We start from the raw sequence: 12,202 nt of genomic DNA, 5'->3' as shown, positions 1-12,202 counted from the left end.
ACCCCCAGGCCACAGACGCCACCTGCTCCACTCAGAAGAGTGGAGAAGGCACTCTGAATTCTAAGGGCTCTGGTGCATAAGTGGGCACACACCCGCCTACCTGGAAGAAGACGGTACTTTCTTCCCGTGGTAACCTTTATAAAGTTTTGGTTTTGGATATGGGGAAGGAAGTTCATGACCAAAAAAGTTCCAACAGTGGCCTCTCGGGAAATATACTATGGATACGGGGCAGAAAAAGGGGGAGAGGGGGCCGAGCAAGAGCCAGAATCCCCAGAGCTGCTGGGACACCTTCGGCCATGGGCCCTGAGTGCTTGTGGAGTGCTTGTGGGAACACCACAAGCACTGGTCGACATGTTAATACAGCAAACACAAGGACGGTTCTCATAGCCCCATTTGGCAAAGCGGAGACTGGGGATCTGCAAGCTGAGAAGAGGGAAGGCAGGGGTCAGGCTGGACAGAGTAAAGAGCGGAAGCACTGGTGGTATTACTTACGTGCGCCGGGAATGGCTGGAGTCTCGTCCTGCTTTCTTCGGGATGGTTCACTTCTCCCACTGGGAGATAGGGTTTCTGACCTGATCCCGTCTCGTACATGGACATGGGCCTACTGCCCCGGGCAGACGGACGTCGCTTTAAGGAGGAGTGGTTGGAAGTGTCTGTGTATTCAGAACCAGTTTGCACCTGATATATATTGGTTGTGGCCTGTTTCCTGAGGTTCGAATTTTCACTCTGGAGTGTTTGAAGCTGAAAGACATGTTTGGCAGTGGGACTGTGTTTTTCTATAGCAAGCAGAAAAAGCAAACACCAAGTAAACGCGTACAACTACCAGCTTTAACAATAAGAACAGTAACAGCTTGCTGAGCTGAAAGTCAAAGGCAACCACAAAGACAAACTCTTTCTTCTAGAATGAGTGAAATGCAGTCAACTCACTTAATCAGTTAAGCAAATGAAATCATTTCTGACTGTGGAAAAGTTGCAGTTTGGACTTTTTTAAAGCAAAATTTCTCACAGCTTAAAGACTGGTCACGGTGGCCCTGAAATTTGTCTGCAGGCAGGCTGTGCCCTGGCTGGTTCTAAGGCTGTTTCAAGCAAGAGCTTGAGATCATTAAGACATCATTTAAGTAACCTGCTTTTCAGATGTGCCCTGAGCAATTTAGAAATGCCAAAAATGTCAGCAGACACCATGGAAGCAGCACAAAGATAACTTAGAGTTGCTTTGCAAAGCGAGAAAGACAGTGAAATCCAGTTTACGAAAAAAAAAAAAAAAATCAGATGAGCTATTGCTGCCCAAAAAGCCAACAGGAAAAATTAAGATCAACAAGTTTTTATTATATAATATATTCTTTGAAATTCCAAACAACTGAGTTTTGTTTTGTTTTGTTTTTCTTAAAGGGAGGGAACCGGATCATGGTAAGTTTGCTCTATAAACATATCACGAAGAGAACCGGAGGCCTACTGAACTATCAACATCTTCATCTGAACGCTCCACTGGCGCGCGCCGCCCTCTGGTGATCAGTCATCTTTCAGCCGGGGCCGGAAGACCTGGCCTCGCTCTCCTTTGGCTCTGTCGCCCAGAAATGTGACCGTGGTGGTGTCAGCTTTAAACATGCTAAGCTGCCTGGCACCACCCTGTTTTAGTTAGAGGCTGGCACTTGGAGGCCCTGAACGCTCTTCCCATTGCTCACATGCAGGCTGCTTCATGGTGCTGGATGAATTAGAGTTACAGGGATCAGCAAGGAATCGGGCTCCTCTTTAGCCATCTGGCATGTTACACACAAGTAACTGAGTCCAGGCTGTACAACGTCCTTCCCCTCTGGTGCTCCTCCATCCTCCAGAGCATTTTATAAGCTGGGTGTGGTGTGAGTTCAGCTGTCTACTCCTTGAGAGAGAGTAAAAATCTGACCAAATTCCCCACCAGGGCCAAGGCTTAAGTCCACAAGCAACTGTGTCTGCACCAGAAGATCATTTTTTCCAATAGCCAACCCATTCAGTGTTAGGAGTTACTTTCAATTTCTATTTTAGAAAGCACCGCTCTGTGACAAATACACCAATAGTGGCTGCTCCTCTTCATTAATTAGCATCTTTTCCAAGCAACTGTTAAATGTGAAAGATCAGACACAAATCATGCTACTTTGTTGACTACTATATTAAAAAACTTTACCTGACTTTGAAATAAAATCAACGTTTCTTCACTGAATAAACAAGTTCCACATACTTTATACCAGTAGTGCCAAACGCCTGTGAAAGTCTGACTTACTGTCTTTGCCACAGAAATACCCTTGTTTTCTATTTTCTCAAAGCATGACCCCTGAGAAATGAGAGGATGCTTCTACACCTATGCTTCAGGCCATAACTTGTATCTGCAAACAGCTGCAAAGTAATAAGCATCTACTGAAAAGTCCTACATTCCAGGAGACAGACAGGCATAAAGTGCCTGTCAAAACTACTTCCTAGGGAACCCATGTTCTAAAGTGAAATGGTCGAGGGCCAAAAAGTGAGGAACATGACTGACACACGGCCCTCAGTGAAGGATGGGGGGATCTCGTCAAGTGCTTATCTATGTGGAAACCTCCTAGAGGATTTTAGACAAGGTCTTGAAATCTGAAACTTCATCTTCACACTTTTCACTGTAGAACATCCAGTCTGGATCTCACCTCAATGTGCGAGATCTCAGCTGGTCTCAACTTTAAAAAGTTTTAGTACTCTGAATTTACCGAGATGTCCTTGGATAAACCTGAATGATGCTTATCTTAATAAGAACCAGGCTATACTTTTTCTGTTTGGAAGGAGTACAACAGGAAATGAAAAGTTACAGATAATAGTTTCAGAAATCGAGAGCATTTTCTAAGAATCAAGGAGATAATCCATCAATGATGACAAGTAATTCCACTCAACATTTCTTAAACAAGCTCGAGACATTTGCTTTCAGAGATTCAAGGTTATCTCTGGTGATTTCTACAAATACTAAAAGGAGCATAACGGAATAAAAATGGTAATGCTTAGCAGACTGATTTGCAGTGGCAAAGTCAGCTTGTTTCAGAAAAAGTCACCCCAAACCCATCTATTAGTTCAACTAATGAGATAAACTATAATTCATTAAATAAAAGAAATTTCAGAGAAGAGAGAAGTGCAAGCCCTGTACATTATGGCAAAAGGGCACTTGGTCTGTCTCATTCATGGCTGCACACCAGCATTAGACAGGGCCAGGGTGGCAGAGAACAAATGTCTGATTAAAATCTGATTGATCTTCAGGTATTCTTATCCCTTTCTATTACAGGTGTTGAAGCCATCTATCTCAAAATGTCTCCAAAAAATGATCTAGACTCAAAAAGAATCCTGGACCAAGCCCTAGGTGAGGGTGCACTGCCGTGTCCTTTCCTGACAAGCAGAGGCGCGTGGGCCCCTTAGTTCTTCAGCCTTCCTTCAGGAAGCACCGCTGAAAAGGGCCCGGCCACAAACAAGGTGCGCCATGTCCTCTGGTGGTGGTAACGATTCTGAAGCGTTATTCTTCAAGTGATAGCAGGAAGACACAGATACATACTTTGTTTTGTTTCTGGTTAAGGGAAGCATGTGTGCATCTCGTTTTGTAGAGCACTGAATGGTGGGAGCAGGGCCGACAAAGTCTAGGGCAGAAGTCAGAGTTTTTCTACCTCCTCTTCTTAGCATTCTTATAAAGAATGACATACATAATCCTCTCTTCAACATATTCTTTGCTACCATTAGCCACACGCTTTTTAGAGATCAGTATGTTCACGTATTTCTGACTCTCTCAAAAGGTGGCAAACAAGCAAATGCTGAGCAAATGGGATTGTCTCTTACCAGCATACAGTTCTCGCTTGTGTGCATGAAAGGTTTTCTTATATTGAGTATCTATTCTGTGACTCTGAGGACATCATAAATGAGCAGTAGGAACTGGCCAACAGTGGAGTGGGACTGTGCGACAGGGCTGCCAGGGCGGGGTGGGTAACAACACATAAGAGTGAGCAGGGAGAGCAGCCATGTGTGGTATGGGGGCGCTCTGAAATGCTGGTAGACACACACCCTGTCCCGGGCTTTGGTCTGCTCTGTCTCACGGGGTGATTAGAATGAGCAATAAACAGTAAGAATCACACCCCTGGAGCTGTGTCTAGCTTCCCAGGAAACACAGGACGCTTGCAAGGGTCTCTAAAACTGATATGAATACTTACTTAATAGGTTATGATGTTCTCCTACCTGGGCAACTTAAACTGGATTTATATCTAATCAAAGCTACTTCGTTGAAAATATCCATAATTCATACTGCTTCCAAAGAGACAGCTTGGCCCAAAGATTTTCAGGTCTGTTTTTCTTCCCTCTGATCACAAGCATCATGCCTGGGATTCTTCCTTATATACTATGGGGTTAAAGAGCAACCATCCTGGCATTTATTGACATGTTACCTTTTTCTGCATAATTCTCAGCTCGTCACTCAAGTTGTTATTCACCTTCATTAGCTGTTGTATCTTGGCCTCAGAAGCCACTAGAGCGTTTTTGACCTCCAAAAATTCCTGCACAGTGACTGGTCCATCTGATAAATCTGAATCTAGGCTCTAAAAATAAATTGGGGAAAACGTTCACAATCTGAGACGATGATAACATTCAAGACTAACAGCTCAAGAATTTAAAATTCTGACTGTGCCAGCTGGATCGCAAAGTTAATCAAACCAAATCAAGGCTTCTGAGAGGAATACAAAAATAAAACAGAAAGGTAGGGCTCCTACAACAGATGAAAAATTTTCAAGTCAGTATTTTCTGGCGATCAGAGAGTGGGGCCACAAATCTACTCTAACAGTGACTCTGAACACCTGTCTCATCTGCCTTTCTCTTGTTCATTCATTTTTCTTTTTTGATTCATTATTTCACTCATTCTGACAGATTTTTACTAAGCATCAGGCAGTGTTCTAGGGGCTTAGGTTACATAAGAAAAGAAAATAGAAAAAGATTCCTGCTTCCATGGTGTTTACATCCCAACTGAGTGAGAGAGGGAGAAAAATAATAATAAATAACTACATAGTATAGGGGAATGTGATAAGTGCTATGGAAAATAAACAGAACAGAGGAGGAGTGAGGGGCTGGGGAGCTGAAAGAGAGGTGGACGTGGGTGCATTTTAACTAGACAGCTGGGTGGGGGGACATGAGCAACAGCCTGCAGGAGGGGAGGTCACTAGTCAGGTGGCTGTCTGGAGGACAGCGCTCCAGCCTGTGGTAGGACTCAGCTAGAGGGCGTGGGTGTGCAAGGCCCAGAGGAGGGGGAGGCTAGCCAGTGCAGGGACCCTGTCGTGCAGGGTCCAGTCAAGACCCGCCTTCACTCGACTGAACTCAGCACTTCCGGGGAGACTGGCGGAGATGTTTCAGATGGGACAGCTGACTCTTGCCATCCCCTCCATGTTCCCTGCATCTGCCGGTGGCACCACTGACCCGCACAGCTGTGTAAGCTGGAAAACTCCGGACACAACTCGGGTAAATCTACCTTCCCACTTCCAATGTCTAACTTGTCCCCAAGCCCTGCCTTTTCTGTCTTCCTGTTTGCCCATTCTCAAGTGTTTGCTGAGCCCCCTGTGGGCCAGGTCAGGGATATTCAGCGGTAGGCAGGCCAGCCAGGCCCCTGCTGCCCTGGCCTCGGGCTCACTCTCTGCAACGGTGACTTTTGTTTTCCATCCAGACCCTCCCAGCTGAAGAGGCCCTGAGGTGAGCCTGCGTCAGCTCTTGTTTGGACCTTGTCGGCACCTCCCTGCCTGGGTTCCTCTCCTCCGCTCCTGACCCACCAGAACGGTCCTCCCCAAACAGAGGACCCAACAAGGTGGACATGGTGTTCCCGCCCTGCCTAAAAGCTTCCTGGGCTCTGCGCTGCCAGCCAAGGTCTCAGCTCTTCAGTCTGGGGTCACGCTCCTGCACGGTGTGATCCCCGCCCTCTGCCGCAGCTCAGACTCCCTCTCCTTTCAGGCTGCCTCTCCACGTGACCAGACGTCCCCCAGATGCCTGTCTCACCTCCGCTCAGTCTGACCCCTCCCTGCCTTTCCACGTGCCCACGTCCCGGGCCTTCTCAGCCTCCCCTGACACTCCCTGTCAGTGACAGGCTGTGTCTGTGGATCGCCTGCTCCCACCCCTCCGCTCCTGTCTGCACTTATGACCCTCGAACCGCGGTTCCCTCTCCTCTTGGTGAGGACGGCCTCACAGAGGAAAGAGACCAGCCCTCATTCAGGAGAGTATTATCCAGAGAAGTTTGGGTAATACCCAACAAAAGTAAACATTTGTTGAAAGAGTAAAACCCACCCGTCCCTCCTCATAGGTTTTATAAAGTTAATACTGCAGCCGGGCTGTGAGTCAGCAACTGACTCAGGGGCAAGGGACCCCCTATTTTAAAACTTTAAAATATTTACCTTGTTGACCTTTGCTTGGGCCAAACTAGTAGAAAACCCAATTTTACCTCCAGAGCACTTTTCCCAGGCCTAGCCCTCGAATGCTTTACAAATCAGGCAAATTTTTAGGAGGAAAGATCTGAAAAAGAACATAAGCTCACTTTCTGTGTGCAATGCACCACCTTACCTTTTGCCTGTGGGCCTTGCTTGCAGTGGCTTCCGGATCCGTGTCTTCGTCTGACGCCACACTGTCGTAGTCTGGCTGGTCATTGTCCTGACTCTCAACACTGTGCTGGTTACTAATTGTTTTCAGTATCAGTTCTACATTGTCTGTCAACAGAAGCAAATAACTTTACTTCAGGCTTGAAAAGAACTTCTTTTTTCCTAAAAGAAAAATGAGCCATTTAAAAGACTGGAAGAAAAATGACAGAAATAGCAAGGTTCTATTCACCCCCAAAAGGGATAACAGAGCACGTTATCAACCGGACAGAGTCTACTGAAAACTATAGAGAGAGTGAAGCAACCATCTGAGATACCTGCCAAAAATGGGCACGAATTAGATGGCTAGGGAAGAGCTGCTCATGTAAGGTGGCAGGTTCCCAAATCTGTAATCATTCAAGGAAACAGTATAGCTCGAAATCACGAAAATAAAGCTGTAACTAAAGTACGATTAACTGTAATTCAGTTACAATTGTAACTCTTTTACAGGATTTAACATCAAGTCAAAACAGAAAGAAAACTGCTAAAGTAAGCCTAGAAACTAGGAGACCACTGAATAGGCACGTTGGCCTTTCCTTAACTGAACGCCAGGGAGAAAGAGAGAGAAAGAAAATGACCCACTGGATACAGACCATGCAGACCAAGAGCATATGGTTACTGGGAAGTAGCGATGGTTCTATCAGCTCTGACACATTATGAATGAAAGATTTCGCAAATTATCCAAGTCTCTCATCTCTCTTTCAGGCAACTCAAGCAAACCTCAAATTTCCAACACTGTTTATGGAAATTTTGAAGGATAATATCTGGGTGATAAATTATGTTTACTCAAAGGGAATTTTAGTTTTCAAAATGAATATGTAATATATATATATACCATCAGATTACAGAAGTAGTAAGGACTCAATATAGAAAAATTGAAACTAATGATAAGAGTAGTCATTCATAGCTATTGATACATGTCATTCTATTTTCTGCCAGTCTTTTCCCAAGCATATACAAATACAGACAGTAAATTTTACTATTTGTAGCAGTCACGGTCTATAAAGTTGCTGTGAAGAACAAATCAGCAAATACTGAACCACTGTTCTGAGTGGAAATACAGTTAGGTTCCTGCAAACATCTGGTCACATTTTTGTCAACTGATAAATACATAACCTTGTTTCACATGCGTTTCTGTTTAAAGACATCTTGAATATATATCATTGATCCATCAACATTGAACTCATGGTTAACAGCACTGTAACTCAGGCCTGAACAAAGCTAATCTAACACATGTATTTTCTGTAAGACATGTCACCGCCTTCGTGTGCTCAGGAATGCTATACAGCTCTTCAGCACTGTACTTGGGGACCACTTTAAACAGTGAAATTATCAAAAAATGTGAAAAACTGTGGCACTAAATAAATATCAAAAAGGCTACCTGCTTACAGTATAAGAGCTGAAATAAAAGGAAGAGCATGGCCTTGCTCAGTCTCACATGGGAACATGTGTTTTGGGTGACTCAAATTTTTTACCACACTGTACAGATCCACAAATTACCATCAAAGTGCTGTAAGATTTTAAGGTAATAATTTTTAATTTATTTATCTTTTTGCTGCCCCATGAAACTTGCAGAAATCTTAGTTCCCCAACCAAGGATTGAACCTGCTCCCTTGGCAGTTAAAGCCCAGAGTTCTAACCACTGGGCTGCCAGGGAATTCTCAAGGTAATAAATGAATTTTAATGAACAGGTGAACTGGCAAATATGAGATCTGGGAGTAATGGGGATAAATAAAGATATTCATTTGTACATATGCATGTACATAAATGTTTTCCTTACAAAATTGGGATGATACTAAAGCTTCTTCAAAAAATTAATTATTTTATATTACATCATTCCGTAGTCCCTGAAAAAAGTGTGCCCTATTCAAATATGAAACTAAAAATTGCTCTATTATTGTTTCCAGTGTAATATGTATCACACAGACAACATCTCTAATTCTCCTCAACTAACACCTAGAGATGGACCCACCAAGTCAAAGGAAGTTGTACATTTTGAGACTTCAAATTTATGAATGGACCCTTATCACTGTACCTTCACCAAAATTTAATCGAGTTTCTTAGAACTTGTTTATGTCTGGTTGAGTCAGTAAAATCAAGAAGGACAAATGGCTGTCAGTTAATGATTACTGTCTTTGAGGATAAGATGCTGACTGAAAACTGAACTCTTATTGAATGTATTTTTCCTGTTCAAATTGTTTAAATTTTAAAATGAAAACAATAAAAATACAGTATCAGGGCTGGGGCGGAAGTGTGTTCTCAAGCACTGAGACAGGACCCTGAGCTACTGGAAAAGACTCGAAGGGCACCTTGGAAATATGTGCTAGGTGCTCTCTTCACAACCTTAAACACACAAAATTCTCAGTGCAGATATCCTTTAACAAGGTCTAAGTCATACCTGAATTAATTTCAGAATGCAACTTTATAAGGAAGGCACATGACTGAAGGGGTAAAAACTCATATATAAGACAAATGTGAATCACAGTTAATAATGTTGAGATATTCATAATTCACCAGGACTCAAAGAGAGAAACTTGTCATCACAACATAGTACCAATAAAACTTAACAGGGCTTTAAGCTGTGGTATCGATGACTGCTTTAATTCTTTTCATAACTTTAACACGTGTGTGAAGTTCAGAAGGCCAAAGAAGCAAACATTTAGAGGTCTGAAACAGTTACCTTTTGAACTAGAGAGAGGGCTGCCTTGCTGTCTCCTCTTGGCGTCACTGAGAATGTCGATAACCAGAGTGGCAAACTCATGGGCGTTAAACCGAGCTAGTTTCTGTCTGCCCTGAGGGTGAAAAAATAATTGGAAATATTCCCAGATATAAAAATACACACATGTTCACATAAAATTAGTCAGACTATTGTTAGAGTTCAGCAAAGGCCTTCCAGCATGCTCAAAGTACCATCAATCACAGCCATAACTGAATCAAACTTTGTTTCTATGGATAGTTTAAAACCATTTACATAATAGAACGATATAACATTTCTCACAAGGCATATTTCTTTTTGTGAACTGAAACGAAATGGTTCTACTTAATGCTTTCTATTATCAATTCTGTTTTGAAATAGGGCTACTAGTCAAAAATCAATTTGAAGAGACAGATTTTTAAATTTCAAGATAAGAGTCTAGATGCTGGGACTCTCACTATATATAAACATTAATCAATAAAAATGAAAAGAACTTCATAATTAATTCAACTTCTCTCCTTTTGATGGATGCTTAGGCTTGGTTTCTGTGTTCTATCATTACATACAATACTTCTATGAAAGTATGCATAAAGCTTTGTACTTTTATTAGGACATATTCCCAAATAAGGTATTTGGATGAAAGGTACTTGGTATCCTGGGTGAAAGGATGCAGCTAATTTTGAGGCCTCTGTAACCAGTTAACAAACTGCCTCTCTGCAGTCTGTAGCAATTTAAACTCTTCTCTGTGGCATAAGAATGCCACATCCTTACCAGTGTGGAGTCTCCTTTATCATGTAACTTATTACTTTGATGGATGAAACGCTCATTAATGACTTCAGGTTGCTTTCTTTGATTACTAGTGAGGTGAAATATTTCTTTAAAAGGCGTTTGAAAGCCATGTGTAATTCTTCTGTGAACTGTCTTACGTTCTTTCTCAGTCACTTATTAACTTCTGTTGCTTTTCTTATCAATTTGTGATGTCTGTGTGGGTACGTAAAGGATATTACCATTGTAATCAGTCAAAAACATTTTAAATACCTGTCCTGGGAAAATAAAATACCACAGTATCGGTCATTCATCAAAGATCACTACTAGTGTGTTTCTGGACTCAGCCACTTGCCTGGTTCCGTGTCGATGAGTACTCGGGATTGACTGGAAGGAAGGGGACGACGGTTGTCTCGGTCACCAGGGTGCTGTGGTTCTGCGTGGCGAGCCAGACTAGCCAGAGGAAAGAGCCAGAGATAGAATCTCATCACCACGGGCGCTGCTGCTCCTCTGAGAGCCGCGGCTCCCGCGTTACTATGGAGACTTGGGGTAGCACACTCCGAAGCCAACAAACACAAGAGTCAGTGTTGACACACGTGTTATCAGGACAGCAGGAGTTGGGCAAGGAGAAACACTGAGGCTGGCAGCTTGCTGCTGCCTATGGTAACAGAAGCTTAGTAAACAGAGCCACATGTTAAGTCACCTGCATCAGTCTCTCGCCTGTCAACTTCATCGTACACATCCATGGCAAGTTCTTCAAACAAATGATTACTTAGCTGAAAGCAAAAACATATCAGGGACACAAGGGACAAGGATTAACACTAGGAGAATGAGTGAGGACTGTGACTTATTCACCCTTCTACCTCCAACATCTTATTCAAAGCCAGTGCTTACTTAGCAAATACCCACCGTTAAACAGAGAATAGCATTTCCAAAATGGTACAGATCCTCTAAAAACACTTGCCGCCCGCTGCAGCCTCCCTCCAGACATGCAGATAAGAGGTGCACAAGGCAGCTAAAGTGCAAATCTCAAAGACAACAGTCCATTCTCCACTTGTCGTGTGACATCACCTTAGTCTCTTCTGCTCTTTCTGGAAAACGTTTGCCATTCCCCCCCCCACCCCGCCCCCATTGTAAGGGATCTTAAACCCTTGGTAGGATAAAGAAGTCAAAACATGCCATCTCAAGAGGATAAAACGTGCCCTGCAGGAAACTATCACCCAGACCTCTGGGTTAAGTCTCTCTGCTGTCTTCCTCAGTAGGTAGGGGTCCTCCAAACCCCCAAAGAACTACCTGAGCATCCCCTACCAAGGACAGCCTTTCTAATCAGTACACCGTGCAGTGTCCCAGCAAAACGGTCCCCACAGCCTGGGGCGCCTGCTTGGCAGCAGTCAGGTCTTCCTCAAACCAATGGTGACTAAGCCCTCGCCAGGCTGGCCCCAGCTCTCCCTGCACTTCCTCCCTCATGAAACCCTGCTGCCCAGTAGATGTTACTTCCGGGGTGACTGCTGCCCTGCTCTGTGAGGGCAGATGCTGAATTCGTTCCATTCTCTACTATTCCCTTCATCCCCATACAGGCCCCAGCACTGAAATGGGACTCTAAATATCCATTCATGCACTGACCAGAAGGTACTTCCTGCAGAATTTAAACTTGGCTGTGCATACCTCACTGGGACTTGTTAAAATGGTTACAGTACATTGTTAGGTGACACAGGCAGAATAAACAATTCTGTAATTATGCTTCAGTTAAAAAACACAGGCATCTGAAACAAGAATCAGAAAAATATACCAAAATACTGAGCCTGAACTTATTAAGAATACAGTAAGTGAAAAAAAAAAAAGAATATAGTAAATGAGGATGATTCCCTTTCTCTATTTTCCAGATTTTCTCTAGTGTGGTTACACTACGTTTATAATTAAAAATCAGCTCTGAAAGACTTGCTGGATAAGGTGATGAAGGACTGGGAAACTGAACTTGCATCATAAACACCCAGTGTGCTTCCTCCAAGGGGCTAACAAGCTAATGTTATTATTACTAACAATCACTACAACAGCAATACTGCTGAGGGCTTATACTGGAGGTGCCTTGCTAATATCATCATGGTAGCAA

The 12,202-nt window shown here is 43.3% G+C and overlaps 1 protein-coding gene across 19 annotated transcripts in view; it reads right to left on the bottom strand.

Annotated features, from left to right (window-relative positions):
* Positions 1-12,202, bottom strand: part of GIT2 (GIT ArfGAP 2) — a 41,398-nt gene that overhangs the window by 12,506 nt on the left and 16,690 nt on the right. For 6 of the 19 annotated variants that reach the window (XR_003585565.3, XM_004017430.5, XM_004017434.5 and 3 more), the window contains exons 10-15: positions 10,796-10,868; positions 10,448-10,545; positions 9,313-9,424; positions 6,562-6,704; positions 4,416-4,565; positions 493-741 (exon numbers count right to left, since the gene is read on the bottom strand). Coding sequence is in view for 18 of the 19 variants with exons in the window: in XM_004017430.5 (XP_004017479.1) it covers positions 493-741; positions 4,416-4,565; positions 6,562-6,704; positions 9,313-9,424; positions 10,448-10,545; positions 10,796-10,868 (825 nt within the window). In the remaining variant the exon portion in view is untranslated. Of the gene's footprint in view, positions 1-492; positions 742-1,305; positions 2,092-4,415; positions 4,566-6,561; positions 6,705-9,312; positions 9,425-10,447; positions 10,546-10,795; positions 10,869-12,202 lie in introns of those variants that run through there. The other 13 variants (XM_027956630.2, XM_004017432.5, XM_012097930.4 and 10 more) reach the window with 7 other exon arrangements.

Source organism: Ovis aries, chromosome 17 (assembly GCF_016772045.2).
Source record: "Ovis aries strain OAR_USU_Benz2616 breed Rambouillet chromosome 17, ARS-UI_Ramb_v3.0, whole genome shotgun sequence".
Classification (NCBI taxonomy): Eukaryota; Metazoa; Chordata; class Mammalia; order Artiodactyla; family Bovidae; genus Ovis; species Ovis aries.
This window is presented reverse-complemented; position numbering and strand designations above follow the sequence as displayed.